The sequence below is a fragment of the Panicum virgatum genome, chromosome 1K (assembly GCF_016808335.1).
Source record: "Panicum virgatum strain AP13 chromosome 1K, P.virgatum_v5, whole genome shotgun sequence".
Taxonomy (NCBI): domain Eukaryota; kingdom Viridiplantae; phylum Streptophyta; class Magnoliopsida; order Poales; family Poaceae; genus Panicum; species Panicum virgatum.
In genome coordinates, this window is record NC_053136.1 from 41,539,266 (window position 1) to 41,554,038 (window position 14,773).

The window sequence follows — 14,773 nt, forward strand, 5'->3', positions numbered from 1 at the left end:
TCACGCTGAAACTTATTCAGCAACATTTGAGACGTAACACGCCTAAGTGGCGCCGATGAACGTCCAGCATCCTCTTGCAAACCCTTTCCTTTGATCTCATTGGCCGCTATCTGTGCTCTGGGATCAATAGCCCCAGACTTCTTGGCCGATGATGACATCAAGACCTTGGCTTGAGAACAACTTTTATCTCTGGCCACATCAACCATGTTCGTGGCGAAAGGATGTCCATCGATCTTCATCGTCTTCTTGGGAGTCTCAAATTTCAACCTCTCTTGCTCAAAAGCCATCTGAATTTGCTACCGGAAGACCATGCATTCATTTGTATCAAGCGACGTGGCATTATGCCACTTGCAGTACTTCATATTCTTGAGCTCCTCTTCCGACGGGATCTTGTGATATGGCTTCAACTTGATCAACCCTTCTGACAATAACAAGTCAAATATTTTGTCGGCTTTGGTGATATCAAACCCATATGACTCAGGCTCTTTCTTCCCAAATGGACACGTCACCGGCTTCTTGCTGTTCTGTATCCACTCAGCCGATGCGACCGTTTCTTGCTCCTCTTCAGAATCATCATTGGTAGAATATTCAACATAATTTATTTTTTTTCTGAAAAGGCTTCTTGGACTCGTAGGATCGAGTCTCTCCTGACATTCTGGCTGCAATCTGGCTAATGCTCTCAAATTCTTGAGACACATACTTATCTTTAATGTCTGGCAGGAGCCCATTAAATGCTACCTTTGCCAACGGCTGATCGGACAAAATCAGACTGTAGCAACGGTTCTTGACATCTCTGAACCTTTGAATGAAAGCAGCAACCGATTCATCGTTTCTTTGCCTTAAGCCAGTCAAATCGGTCAACTTCAATTCAGTAATCCCAGAGTAGAAGAACTGATGAAACTGTCTCTCCAGATCGCCCCAATATAATATGGAATTTGCTGGCAAAGTGGTGAACCAAGCAAAGGCCGATCCAGATAAAGACAAGGAGAACAAACGGACTCTGAGTGCATCATGATTATCCGCTTCTCCCAACTGTAGAAGGAACCTGTTAACATGCTCCATCGTAGAAACTTCTCCCTGCCTCGAGAACTTTGTGAAGTCGGGCATCTTGTACTTGTGTTGGAGAGGAATCTGATTATAAGCCGGAGGATAGGGAGTCTTGTACATAACAGATTGTTGCTTTGGCCTTAGGCCAAACTGCTCCATCATCACTTCAGCTATCTTTGTGCCCCAATCAACTTGCGGTTCAACTATTGGCATCTGTTGAGGAGAGACCATGCTCGCTGTATTCGTCATCATTGCATGTTGCTGAGCTATATGATTCATCGGCTGTTCAGCCGATTGCATCTGATGTGTCTGCTGAGCTACCCGATTGGGTGTCTGCTGAGTCATCGTCGGCTGTGGAGCTGATGGACTAGCCGACTGTTGACCAGTAGTATCCATGTACGGCACGTTGACATACCGCAACTATCCAATCGCCTGATCATGGAAAACCCAGTTGACACCTTTCTGATGAGGGGACTGTGAAAGAAGGATTTCCGTAGGAGACTGCGGTTGGAGCATAACTGCGAGACGCTGCTATGGGGTCATCGGCGGTGGTGCCGATGCATTAGCTTGCGTAGCCATCTGCGAACTCCATGCACCTTGTGCATTCGGCTGTGTTGCCGATGCATCCTGCTGCGCACCCATCGGCTGAGTGGCCGATGGATCAGGCTGAGAGGTTATCAGCTTAGAAGCCGACGCTTTAAACTGCATCTTGAGTGGCGTAGAAAAGAAATCTGAATGCATACCATACCTAGTAGCAGGATTCCATCCTTTAGGAAACACGGACGCAGACCCATCTTGCACAGATGTAGCAATAGGCGGCGTAGTTGAGTAGATAGGATCTGCTGTAACCGCTGACGCTGCAGTAGTAACCTGTGGTGGTGCTTGACTGTTGCTTGTTCCTGCCTGGCTATTTTGAGCCGACAGAGCTGCTGCCATAGACACTTCCAATGGAATATATTGCATCTGATCTGGCTGTATGTAGCAAGGATGCAACCTGGAAACGTACCTTCAGCAAAAGTCTTGAACACTGCGTTGTGCACCATGTTACCCATAACTGTTGCACTCTTGATGAAAGCCTGTGCTACAGCTTGGCCAACTGCGTCCATCATCTTGTTTTCACATTGAACCTCTGTCAATGGTTGGAAAAATGGAAGATCAAACTTCTTGATCACATCGCCAGATCTGGTGACGATGTACGACTTGAGGCATTCACGTTTAAACTTCTCCACCAGCTCTTCATATTCCTTCTTTTGTTCTTCTTTGAGTTTGTCTTCAGGAACAGGAATATGATTTTCTTCACTGACCACAGATTTATGTATGTTTATATGTCCACGATGTTGAAGCTTTCGGTCCCACCGGGCGTGCCAAAAGATGTGTTGACGTAAAAATCAATACACTGGAATCCGAGGGTAAGTGTTCGCCAAACACGGAAAGTAGACCAAGTGTGCCAGTCAATTTGACCTGAAATTGACAAGGGAGAAAACAAAGTCGAATTCGAGAGCGTATCGGCTGGGATTCCGAATATCTCTCACACAGGCGTATCGGCAAGCTCTGCCGATACAGTAAACGACAAAAAGATATTAAATGCGAGCGTGTAATAAACAAGCGCGTCGGCAGGATTAGACGACGCACTAAACGACAAAACCGGCTTGAAGTAGCCGATCGCGCGTGTATAACAAAATCTAACCTACGAATGTGTAACTTAGATGATGTAAACTAAAAACAAATCTAAACCGGCTCTTGAGATAATAAAAGTGTTACTGCAAAATCTAAAGCCGATCTAATATGTTTTTAGCAGATAGATCTGATAATGGCCAAAAAGCATAGGAAAACCTACAAATCTAGCCGATATCAATAAATTGTGAATAAATCTAGACGAGACGACAGCGATACGCCCGGAAGTCAAAGCCTAGATAAACTCGATAACTTTTGAATAGATTTGAACGAAGCCACAGCGATGCGCCCGGTAGCTAAACCTTAAATATACTCGGTAAAATGAAAACTTACTAGCAGATCAAGTCGCTCGAATGTGAGGCGTCCTTGATCAACTTAAAAGAACTCGTCGAAAAAGAAAAGAAAAGGCGAGGTCGTCGAAAAAGTGCAAATGAATTGTAAAGTGTTGTTGTATTGGATGTGTATCAAGTTTCTCCGATCCCTTACAACTGATATATATAGCCTAGCGCTATCAAGTCCTAGCCGATTACGGCAAACATTACTTGACTCTAAAGAAAAGACTTACTAAAGATAAACTACTTTAAATATTACAACCGAATCGTGAAGATTCTCGTAGAGTCTGGGTCCTCTTCTCCTTCCTTGACCTCATCGGCAACTCGTCATCAGCCGAGCACCAAAATGGACAAATCAGCATATTCTCCTGGTCCATTGGACGGACTCCATCGGCCGATTCCAACCCTGTGTACCTTTTGGTTTCTTTTAAATTGGCCACCTTCCCTTCACAAAAATTACCTCCTTTGACACGTGTCAAAAAACAGTGTCAACAGGCAGTCAAGCAAATCTAAGGCGTAAAGACTGTAGCAGATGATGAGATGAAGTACATGTGTGTGGATATGAGGATGCTGTAAAATCTGTTCTTATAACCCGTAACAGGCCTGCTGCCATGACAAGTTGAGCATCCAAATCCAACCCAACTAAAAGTTCACAATTCTCTCGCCGCCACCCGGCAAAAGCAAAGCGTCCAAACCAAACAGATCAAAGGCTAAAGCGTTGTCCTCCGGCTGAAACGGGTACGCCCCCTCCTGATTCCTATGCTTATGCCCTCGTCCCTTCTGATTAGCACTCCAGCTAAACGTTTCTTTTAGCCTCCCTCATGGCTGTAACTTTGCCATGCATGTCGTTTCCTTGTTGGTGGGCATGAAGCGAAGGCGCTATCAGTTACTATGCTATATATACATCTTGCAGATGACAAGTGTGTCACCCAAGCAGCCTGCGAAACTCGGCATGCACATTGTGTTGCCGTTGCTGCTGCTGTGTTATGGAGTTGCCAGCATCCATTGCTCGGCAGTGCACGAGAGCAGCCAGGATCTCCGCTCACTGCTCGACTTCAAGCAGGGCATCACCAGCGATCCACACGGAGCCTTGAGCAATTGGACCACGAGGTCCCACTTCTGTCACTGGAATGGTGTCCAGTGCACCTTGGAGCAACCATGGCGCGTATGGCAGCTAAACCTCACCAGCCAAAGTTTGACAGGCCGAATCAGCTCCTCCCTAGGCAACCTAACCTTCCTTTGGCAATGCCCTCAAAAAAAAAACCCTTCTTTTGGCAACTTGACCTATCACAGAACAACATAGTGGGTCCCTTGCCTCTTCTTGGTCGCCTCCAACAACTGTAGTACCTTTTCCTGAACAACAACAATTTGTCTGGAATCATTCCTGATGAAATTGCAAACTGCTCCAACTTGACCAGCATAGATTTATCTTCAAACTTGTTAGTGGGTTCAATTCCTCCAAAATTAGGCCTACTATCCAATCTAGTATATCTCAATTTGAAGTCAAATCAACTCAATGGAAGCATTCCTGGTGAGTTTGGCCAATTAAAGTTAACAACCTTATTCCTTGGAGACAATAGGCTTTCCGGTGAAATCTCACAAGCCTTCCTTCGTCTTTCTTCTCTACAGTATCTAAGTCTAGAGTTCAATATGCTAGGCAAGGTATTGCCATCTAATATAGGAGAAGTTTTCCCTAATCTCATAGAGCTTAGGTTACAAAACAACAAGTTTGAAGGTTCCATTCCATCCTCTATTAGCACTTTGACTAAGTTGACACCCCTCTACCTAAATGATAACAAATTTGAGGGTCCCATACCAGTCAGCTTGTGAAATCTTTCACATTTCATATGGTTGGACCTTAGCTATAACAATCTTCACGGGCCCATATCACAGCACTTTGGAAACCTTCAGCAACTCACATTGTTATACCTTAGCGACAGAAATCTACAGGGTGGCATAACTCCAGTTTCTACCAAACTTAAATAGCTCAATTGTCCACATCTTTCATCAAATACGTTGGCCAGTGCCTAGTTCTTCGGAACACGAAACGCTACAAATGCAAAGTACATCACAGGAATACACTTCTTGATGATGACATGAATACTCATTTGGGAGACTTCGGCATTGCAAATCTCGTTGTTCATTCCAGATCAATAGCAGCTGGACATTCAGGTTGCAAAGATTCACTTGCTGTGACAGGACTATAGGGTACATGGCTCCAGGTATTAATCAAGAATGTTACGATCTCCTGTATTTGTATAAAGCAATCTGTTATGCAATCAATAATTTTTCCCCGTCTATATTTTTGGAGTATGCTCAAACTGTTCATGCATCAACCTTTAATTTGGGGATGTCTACAGTTTTGCAATACTACTCCTGGAGATGATTATAGGGAAAAGACCAACTGATTTTATGTTTGAGGGAGGGTGCAACATTATCAACTTTGTGGAGAGAAATTTTCCAGATCAGATGTTGCATATCATTGACGTTCATCTCCAAGAAGAATGTGAGGGCTTTATGAAAGCACTGGCGGTAACAGAAAGCGAGATCTATCGATGCGTGCTGTCTCGTGCGAGTTGCTCTTGCTTGCACGCGTCCATTCCCAAGGGAAATAATGAACATGAGATAAGTATCCATTAACTTGCATGCGATCAGAAAGTCATATGTTGCAGCGATAAAGTGAAAGGAAGCCATGGTTCACTAGATCTTGTGTATAGCTTGTGTTGTCTTTGAATGCAATCAGCATAAAGATGGCAAATTGGGCATATGAGTAGCATGCTGAAATTGATGAACTACCCTGCTAGAAAGCCATACGTGGTGGAAAGACAAGAGTATGTACTACCAGATCATACTGAATTTGTGTTTTGAACATTTAGAAACTGGGATTTGATAAAGAATGAAAGGTTCCATAAAGTATCTCAGATCGCTTTGATGGGTAAATGACTGCTAGTATCAGGTGTATTATTCTTAGACAACTTGGTATGAAACTCAACACATAATGCACATCACATCTCAGATTACATGGGGCGACCTCCCTAATGCCCTCATCCAACTGCAAGTCTGCAAGTGTGTAATAAACTAATAAAGCTGGAAAGCATCTCGAATCCCTTTCACCCAAATCCCAAACTACACCTATCACCTACAAATTTGACTTTGTAGTGTAAGGGCAAATGAGATCCTTCGCATACCATTCAAGAGGCTGCCGGTCGGCTGCGCGCTGGTCCGTGCCCTCTGCGCCGCCACCCTCCCCCCTCAGATCTCGCGCGCCGCCGCCCGCCGTTCCTGCATGCTTGCAGCGGCAGAGTTCTAGCCGGATTAGGAATCGGCGCGATTTCCCTGACTAGGCCGTTCGTCGAGTTAGGCCGGAGAGTACGCTCGGTTGGCCGGGCCCGATGACTATGCTAGACCGGGCCGAGCGGCACATGAGGACAGGGATCAGCCCAAGTACCGGCCCATTCGCACGAGAGGAAAAGGAAATCAAGAAGCCGAGACGGCGGCAGCGATGGTCATGCGGACCTGCGAAACAAGCCGCTGATGGACACTGACAGGTTGAATTTTCGCAGACTAACATTTTTCACTTTTGAATTTTACAAACGTAATATTCTACTCCAGCTAGCTCAGAAAGCTACCGCGGGAAGAGGACAGGATACTGGCCTGTATAAGCGGTCAAGCTACGTTGAGGTCTGCATCGTGGCACATCGGGTCGTCGTTGTAAGGAATGAGACGTGTGGGTGCAGCGTTCCTGTAGAAATGCTTTTTAAGTTTTAACCTTCTGGTGGCATCCTGACTCCTGGGAGCCTGAGACCTAATCTAATCAAGATTTATACGAAAACAAAAGGAGATCAAACATGCCGTGCTGTTCGCTCCATGATGACCTAAGCAGAGGTTCTCTGTCTCCTCTTTTATTATTACAGCATCTTGTATAATTCGTTCCTTATTGTTTCTGTCTGTCAATGGAAGGTGCGACAGTGGATAATCCACAATATATAATCACATAATGGTTCAGTGGCTAGTATTTTTACTAGCTTCTTATCTTGCAGGTAATATCATTAGCCATATGTCGCGGGACTGTTTTGATAAACATTATGGGTTTTTTTCGTAAAAATATCTAAGAGAGAAGGCCGGAGTGCTGGTTGATTTCGCCAAAAAGAGAGGATTTTTTGCAAAAAAAAGTCTAAGAGAGGAGACCAGACTGCGAGGTGATTTTTTCACTAAAGGTTAAGAATTATTTTTTGCAAAATAACCGAAATTCGTGTGATCTGGGCTGTCCGCCCAGCCTATACCATGGCCTGGAAAACTGGAAAAGCCGACCACGTGGCCATGCTGCCCGGCCACGTTTTGGTGCATGTTTCGTTTCATATTGTAAGAAGATGAGGGTTTTTGGTCCAACTGGATATTTGGATGGTGCTACTACTGTACCATGTCCAGCCACACGCACACACTAAAAAAAGGGGAGAGAGAATGCAGCCACCTGACATTTTGACAGTTATTTGGACTCGAGTTTTTCCTTCACGTCTGCATAAACTTCTTGTCAGTTATCCTCTACATTTGCCAAGAAAAGCTTGACAGCAATTAGGCCTTGAGTAGAATAAAGGGAATATGAGGTTGTATTTCCTTAAGACATGAAAAAGCATGATCTAAATGTTTCAGATAGAAGTTCGCATCCTCAAACAGGGAAGATCTATCTCTGGTGGTTTATTTCTCAGTAACACCCAAAAGCAGATCTATCTCTGTCTTATTCCACTGATTCCGAGCTCCCTGCCTCCCCTAGCAGACCGCCGCTAACCTTGCACGGTACCACCATTATCAGTGAAGCATTTGGTGTCCGTTTCAGCCATTCTTGAGCACAAGACGCCAGACGGCAGTGCTGTTCGATCTCGATCCCAAGCCACAGCCGGACACCCGCGACTAGAGCTTTGCGGGCTTACGAGCACAGCGAAGATTATCAGTTTACTGGGTTTGATGCTGAAGATGAGGTCACTATACATGGTACAATCACGGCAACGCATGCAGAATTCTGTGTTGATGAAGGTACTGACTAATTTTCAAGCACTTGCAACGCCAACCACCTCACTGATGGTGATTTAGCAGAGTTTGAACTTGAAATTTCAGATATGGAAAAACAACACGAAGATAGTATCTACGACTCTTTGCAGGATACTTCAATTTATTTCATCTGTAAATGAACCATAAAAAGTGAATTGCACATATTTTCTTTTGAGAATTTTATAATGATTGAAAAAATAAGAGCTGTCCATATGACAAAATCGTTATGGTCAAGGTAGGAAGTACCTGAAAGTATCTAGATTAAAGTATCTGGTGGTACAAAAATGTGAGATCAAATAGCAAAAAGTGGAACCGAATACTAATTTAATTATTGTTTACCTTCCATAGATTAACGGCCAAAAAAATTTAATGCAAAAGTACCTGAAAGTACCCATTGATACTTTTCAATCATTGTAAGAAAACTCTTTTTTTTCAGAAAATAATTGTTTCATTAGATATTTCTCCAATTCAAACGATATTCAACATTTGGACAAAAAAGAAAGACCTACGAAGCACGGCATTGTACTAGATTGCTCTTGTCAAGATAGGATACATCCAAGTTGACTTGACCCGCTACCTCGTCAAAGATAAGCCATCAACGAATCATGCCCACACAATACATTCTGGAAGCACTGATCATCACAAAGAACCAAATCGGTTTTGGAAGCGAAAATCCAGCACCGGTAGACCAATCCACGCTATATTTTGCCTGCATCGAAACCGCACGAGACAGGTCCCACATCAACCCGGAATATCTCTGTCCGTTTCCTGCTGAAAAGTACTCTGGGATTCCAGATTGGACACGCCACAACAATCTGGTCTCGCTCAAACAACGACGGCGGCACCGTGAAGTTGAGCAAGTGGCAGTAACTGGTGAGTTTGACGGACTCAGAGTCTCTGCTTCATCGGCGGTCAAGCTAAGATAGGGCATCACAATACGTGGATGGAGTGCTGCTGAAAAACTGTTTTTAAACCCCTGGGGGCCTCAGCTAGCTGAGCATCCAACTCAAAGTTCACACTTCAAACACTCACTGCCATCTGCTAAGCAAAACGAAGCAGAACATGGCTGCCGGCTGGGCAGAGGTACCCTACTCTCCCTCCCTCCCTTATTTTTGCTCCTACTTAATTACCCTTTTCAGCTTTTTTTTTCTTGATATAACTTGTCATGGTTATAGAGGGAGGGTGTCGGCCTTTGCTTTTGTGATAATAAAAATAAAATTGACATAATATGTCTGGTGTCTTAGAAGATAGCACACATATTGTTGGTGTCTTAGAATTCTATAGGATTGTAAGCTTGCTGTTAAGCCATGAATACACCATCAACGCAACGTAGTTCCTCAAAGTAATACGGCGCCAAGTTTATGCTCTTTTTTTTTCAGGTGACAGTTAAGTGCCTCGTGCATTACTTCAAGCAACCGGCAAAAGCGAAACTCGCCGTGATTATAGTAGTGCCATTTCTCCTGCTGTGTTATGGACTTGGCAACGTCCATAGCTCGATAGTTCATGAGAACAGAGAAGATCTTCGCGCCCTGCTTGACTTCAAGCATGGTATCACCAGCGATCCATATGATGCCTTGCGCAACTGGAATACAAGCACCCACTTCTGTCATTGGAATGGAGTGAACTGCACCTTAACTCGACCATGGCGTGTCACGGTGCTCAATCTCACCAGGCAAAACTTGGTTGGCCAAATCTCCCCGTCTCTTGGAAACTTAACCTTTCTTAACATGCTTGTTCTATCCCACAACCTTTTGCATGGAATCATACCCGATTCACTTACAAACTGTTCCAATTTGAACTATTTATTCCTATCTTACAACAACCTTACGGGTGCGATTCCCACTAGCATAGGCTTTCTTTCAAAATTAATCTCCTTGCAGATTCACAGAAATAATCTCGTTGGTCTTATCCCGCCTGCGATAGGAAACATTAGCACTTTAAAATCACTTGACCTTGGAGAAAATCAATTGAACGGGCCAATTCCCGACAAGCTTTGGCAGCTACGGAACATGGTGTCCTTTTACCTAAATGAAAATAGTTTATCAGGTGAAATCCCACAGACTGTCTCTAATATATCTTCTCTCCTGGATTTATCCTTGTCTGCCAATATGCTGGAGGGCACATTGCCATCTAACATTGGTGATGCCTTCCCTAAGCTCCAAAATCTGTTCTTGGCAATCAACACTTTCCAGGGTCAAATTCCAGCTTCCATTGGTAATGCTTCAGGTCTAGGAAGAATAGATCTATCATCTAATGGTTTCAGTGGCCAAATCCCAAGCTCTTTTGGAAGGATCGGAGCGCTGTATCATCTGAACCTTGAATTAAATAAGCTTGAAGCGAGAGACGATGGTGAAGGCTGGGATTTCTTCCATGCGCTCGCAAATTGTACTAGTCTAATGGGTATTTCAGTATCCAACAATCAACTAGAGGGAGTCATACCAAATTCGATAGGTAACCTACCCACCGACCTTACGTATCTAGCAATGAGTGGAAACAAGCTATCAGGAGTTGTCCCCCCAAGCATAGGAAAATTTCAGAACTTAGTTACTCTCTTACTAGATGGCAACAGCCTTACCGGTACAATTGAAGAATGGATTGGCAAACTGACAAAGCTACAAACTTTAGGCCTCCATGGGAATAACTTTATCGGGACAATTCCACCTTCCATTAGCAAAGTTACGCAGCTGTCATCCTTCTCTCTTGCAGAAAATAACTTCAACGGTTTCATACCTCCTGGCTTGGGGAACCTTCAACGTATGTCAACATTGAACCTTAGCTATAACAATTTCGAAGGGAGCATACCTGTTGAGTTGGGTAATCTTATACCACTCACCAAACTAGATCTTTCATCGAACAAGCTTAGTGGGGAAATTCCTGAAACTTTGGGCAAATTTGCACAAATAGAGACCATTCGAATGGATCAAAATTTTCTTACAGGAAACATTCCGAAAAGCTTCGGCAATCTAAAGAGCTTGAGCATACTTAATCTTTCCCATAACGATTTGTCGGGCCCCATGCCAGGCTTCTTAAGTGATTTAGACCTTCTAACTAAACTGGACCTATCTTACAACAATTTACAAGGACAAATACCAACATATGGTGTATTTGGTAATGCTACAATTGTTTCACTCGATGGCAATCCGAGACTGTGTGGTGGAGCCACGGATTTGCATAAGCCTCCATGCCATGTTAGATCTACAAGAGCAAGGACAGTAAACTATTTGATCAAAATACTGATCCCAATATTTGGGTTCCTGTCACTCCTGTTACTTGTCTATTTTCTACTCGTTGACAAGAGGATTTCAAGAAGAGCACATCTATCGCAGCTTTCCTTTGGTGAGCATTTTGAGAAAGTTACGTTCCAGGACCTCGCACAAGCCACAAAGGACTTCTCGGAAGTCAATCTCATTGGGAAAGGAAGCTACGGTTCCGTGTACAGAGGCAAATTGAAGGAAAGCAAAGCAGAGGTGGCTGTGAAGGTTTTCGACCTTCAGATGCCAGGAGCGGAGAGAAGCTTCCTGTCAGAGTGTGAAGCACTGAGAAGCATTCAGCATCGGAATCTTCTCCCCATCTTAACTGCCTGTTCAACCGTAGATAACTCGGGCAATGTTTTCAAGGCTTTAATTTATGAGCTGATGCCTAATGGGAACCTGGATTCATGGCTGCACGACAAAGGGGACAAGGGAGGTACTAAACGTCTAAGCCTAACTCAAACAATAAGCATAGTTGTCAACGTGGCAGATGCATTGGATTATTTACACCACGACTGCGGAAGGCCCACTGTCCATTGTGACTTGAAGCCGAGCAATATCCTTCTAGATGATGATATGAATGCTCTCTTGGGAGATTTCGGCATTGCACGTCTCTACGTTGATCCTCAGTCAACACGGGCAGCTTCGACAAGTTCGATTGGCCTGAAGGGGACAATTGGATATATTCCTCCAGGTATACCGGCTACTCCCTCACACACTAACACGCGCGCGCAAGCGTGCACAGTTTTTCTATAGCAACATTTTTTTCAGGTATTACACGATTGAATTTTCTAGGGGACTTACTCATAGACTGTACTTTTTGTATATTTTCCCTATTTATTTAGAGTACGGGGGAGGTGGCCAAGCTTCAACGTCCGGGGATGTTTATAGTTTCGGCATAGTGTTGTTGGAGATTTTCACAGGAAAAAGGCCGACAGATCCTACGTTCACGGACGGGCTAGACATCATCAGCTTCGTGGAGAACAGCTTTCCGGACCAGATATTTCACGTTGTTGATGCCCATATCGTGGAAGAATGCAAAAAACTTTCCCAAGAAAAGAAAGTACCAGAAAATGAGGTCTACCGGTGCTTGTTGGCTATTCTGCAAGTAGCACTTTCTTGCACGCGTTCATTACCATCTGAACGGTCCGATATGAAGCAGGTAGCCAGCAAAATACATGAAATCCAGACGTCATATCGTGGATGGAACTATAAGGAGTAAGGGAAAGGGTGCTCAGTATAGTGAATTAGCGTTTTCATTATACTACTACAATTAAATCTGTGTTTTGTATGAATGTGTTTAACGCGACCAGTGATATAAATATACTGTACATCTGAAGAATGCTCGGTTACAAATTTATTCCGAATGAAGTAACCCTGGCTTTGCTTCTACGAACTACAAGCATGAAAGCCACTGGCGGAACCTCATGGAGGCCTAACTAGATGCTGGTCCCTCCTTCTGACCAAAAAAAACTTTCTGATCTGCTCATATTTCTCACTCAAATACTCCCTCTGTTCAAAAAATATAACTCTTGTTTTTCGAGGAGTCAAATAATTTTAAATTTAACCAATTTATATAAAATGGTATTAATATTTATGTTGTAAAATAAATATAATTAGATTAATTATGTAATATATTTTTATACTAAGTTTATTTGCATTGGTCAAACTTGAAATTATTTGACTCCACGAGAAGCGAGAGTTTCATTTTTTTAGGATGGAGGAAGTACCATATTTCCTTTGCTTCTAGAGTACTTTATGTACAACGGTTGCTGATTGCACCCCTCTTAACATATACACATATATTTACATTCCGCCACTGATGAAGAGCCATTATGGAGAACATAAAAATGAATCACAGAAATGCCTGCCTGCTCACTTCGCTTCACGCGCTTGCCAAGAAAACAATCTGGGCCTTGGATGCCGGCCCAAGAAAGTGTAGTTGTCGCAAGCAGCGCTGCTGCGATCAATAATGGGTAAATTCCCGACAAGCTTTGGCAGCTACGGAACATGAAGTACTTTTACCTAAATGAAAATAGTCTATCAGGTGAAATCCCACAGACTGTCTCTAATATATCTTCTCTCCTGGATTTATCCTTGTCTGCCAATATGCTGGAGGGCACATTGCCATCTAACATTGGTGATGCCTTCCCTAATCTCCAAAATCTGTTCTTGGGAATCAACACTTTCCAGGGTCAAATTCCAGCTTCCATTGGTAATGCTTCAGGTCTAGGAAGAATAGATCTATCATCTAATGGTTTCAGTGGCCAAATCCCAAGCTCTTTTGGAAGGATCGGAGTGCTGTATTATCTGAACCTTGAATTAAATAAGCTTGAAGCGAGAGACGATGGTGAAGGCTGGGAATTCTTCCATGCGCTCGCAAATTGTACTAGTCTAATGGGTATTTCAGTATCCAACAATCAGCTAGAGGGAGTCATACCAAATTCGATAGGTAACCTACCCACCAACCTTACGTATCTAGCAATGAGTGGAAACAAGCTATCAGGAGTTGTCCCCCCATGCATAGGAAAATTTCAGAACTTAGTTACTCTCCGTCTAGATGGCAACAGCTTTAGCGGCACAATTGAAGAATGGATTGGCAATCTGACAAAGCTAGAAAAGTTATACCTCCGTGGGAACAACTTTGTCGGGACAATTCCTTAGCAAACTGCATCAACCAATTGAAAATAAATATCAGCTGCATACCTGCATCAACCAAATCTGTCCATAGTACTCACATAATTAATATCATATCCAAGGTATTTTTAACTTGCTTAAGTTATTGTTTGAGTTTTAGGATCAATCTTCTCCGTAGCTTCAAAACCGAGGCTCACTTCAAGACGTTTGGGCAGACGCTCTCTGACAGCCACATGGCTGCCTTGACTGCTATCCTCGGCTAGATGCCCGATGAGGATTTGCAGGTGCGTGGCACCGGCACGTGGTTTGGGTTCTGACCCTCTGGTCGCTCTCTCCCCTTTTTCCGATGAATCTTTCCTCTATTCTGGTTTGGAATGCGCATGGTCTTAACCAAGTTGATCGGAGCAATTCTGTAAGAGATGTTATCCGTTCTGTAAATGCACCAATTGTGTCTTCAAGAAACTAAGGTCACTGCTTTGTCTCAGCACCTCTTCCAGTCAGTGTTCGGTACTGTTTACTACAAATTTGTTGATCTGCCAGCCATTGGCACTGGGGGGGGAGTTCTGATTGCTTGGAAAAGTGACGTCTGCCAAACTTTATCCTCCAGAGTGGAAACATTCTCAGTTTCGGTTCAGTTTGCTAAGCAGGAAGGTCGCAATTGGTGGTTTACAGGTGTTTATGGGCCGCAGGCAAATTCTGAGAAGGTGGCGTTCTTGCAGGAACTCAGGGACGTTCATGCCCTCTGCTCGGGACTGTGGATTGTGGCTGGGGATTTTAACCTTATTT

At 43.7% G+C, this 14,773-nt stretch overlaps 1 protein-coding gene across 1 annotated transcript; it reads left to right on the forward strand.

Annotated features, from left to right (window-relative positions):
• The first annotated feature begins 9,049 nt into the window (after window positions 1-9,049).
• LOC120708493 (receptor kinase-like protein Xa21) lies at window positions 9,050-12,721 on the forward strand. The gene is made up of 3 exons (XM_039993782.1): window positions 9,050-9,182; window positions 9,479-12,044; window positions 12,196-12,721. The coding sequence occupies exons 1-3, from the start codon at window positions 9,162-9,164 to the stop codon at window positions 12,570-12,572; spliced, it is 2,964 nt and encodes a 987-aa protein (XP_039849716.1). The 5' UTR covers window positions 9,050-9,161; the 3' UTR covers window positions 12,573-12,721.
• Window positions 12,722-14,773: the final 2,052 nt, after the last annotated feature.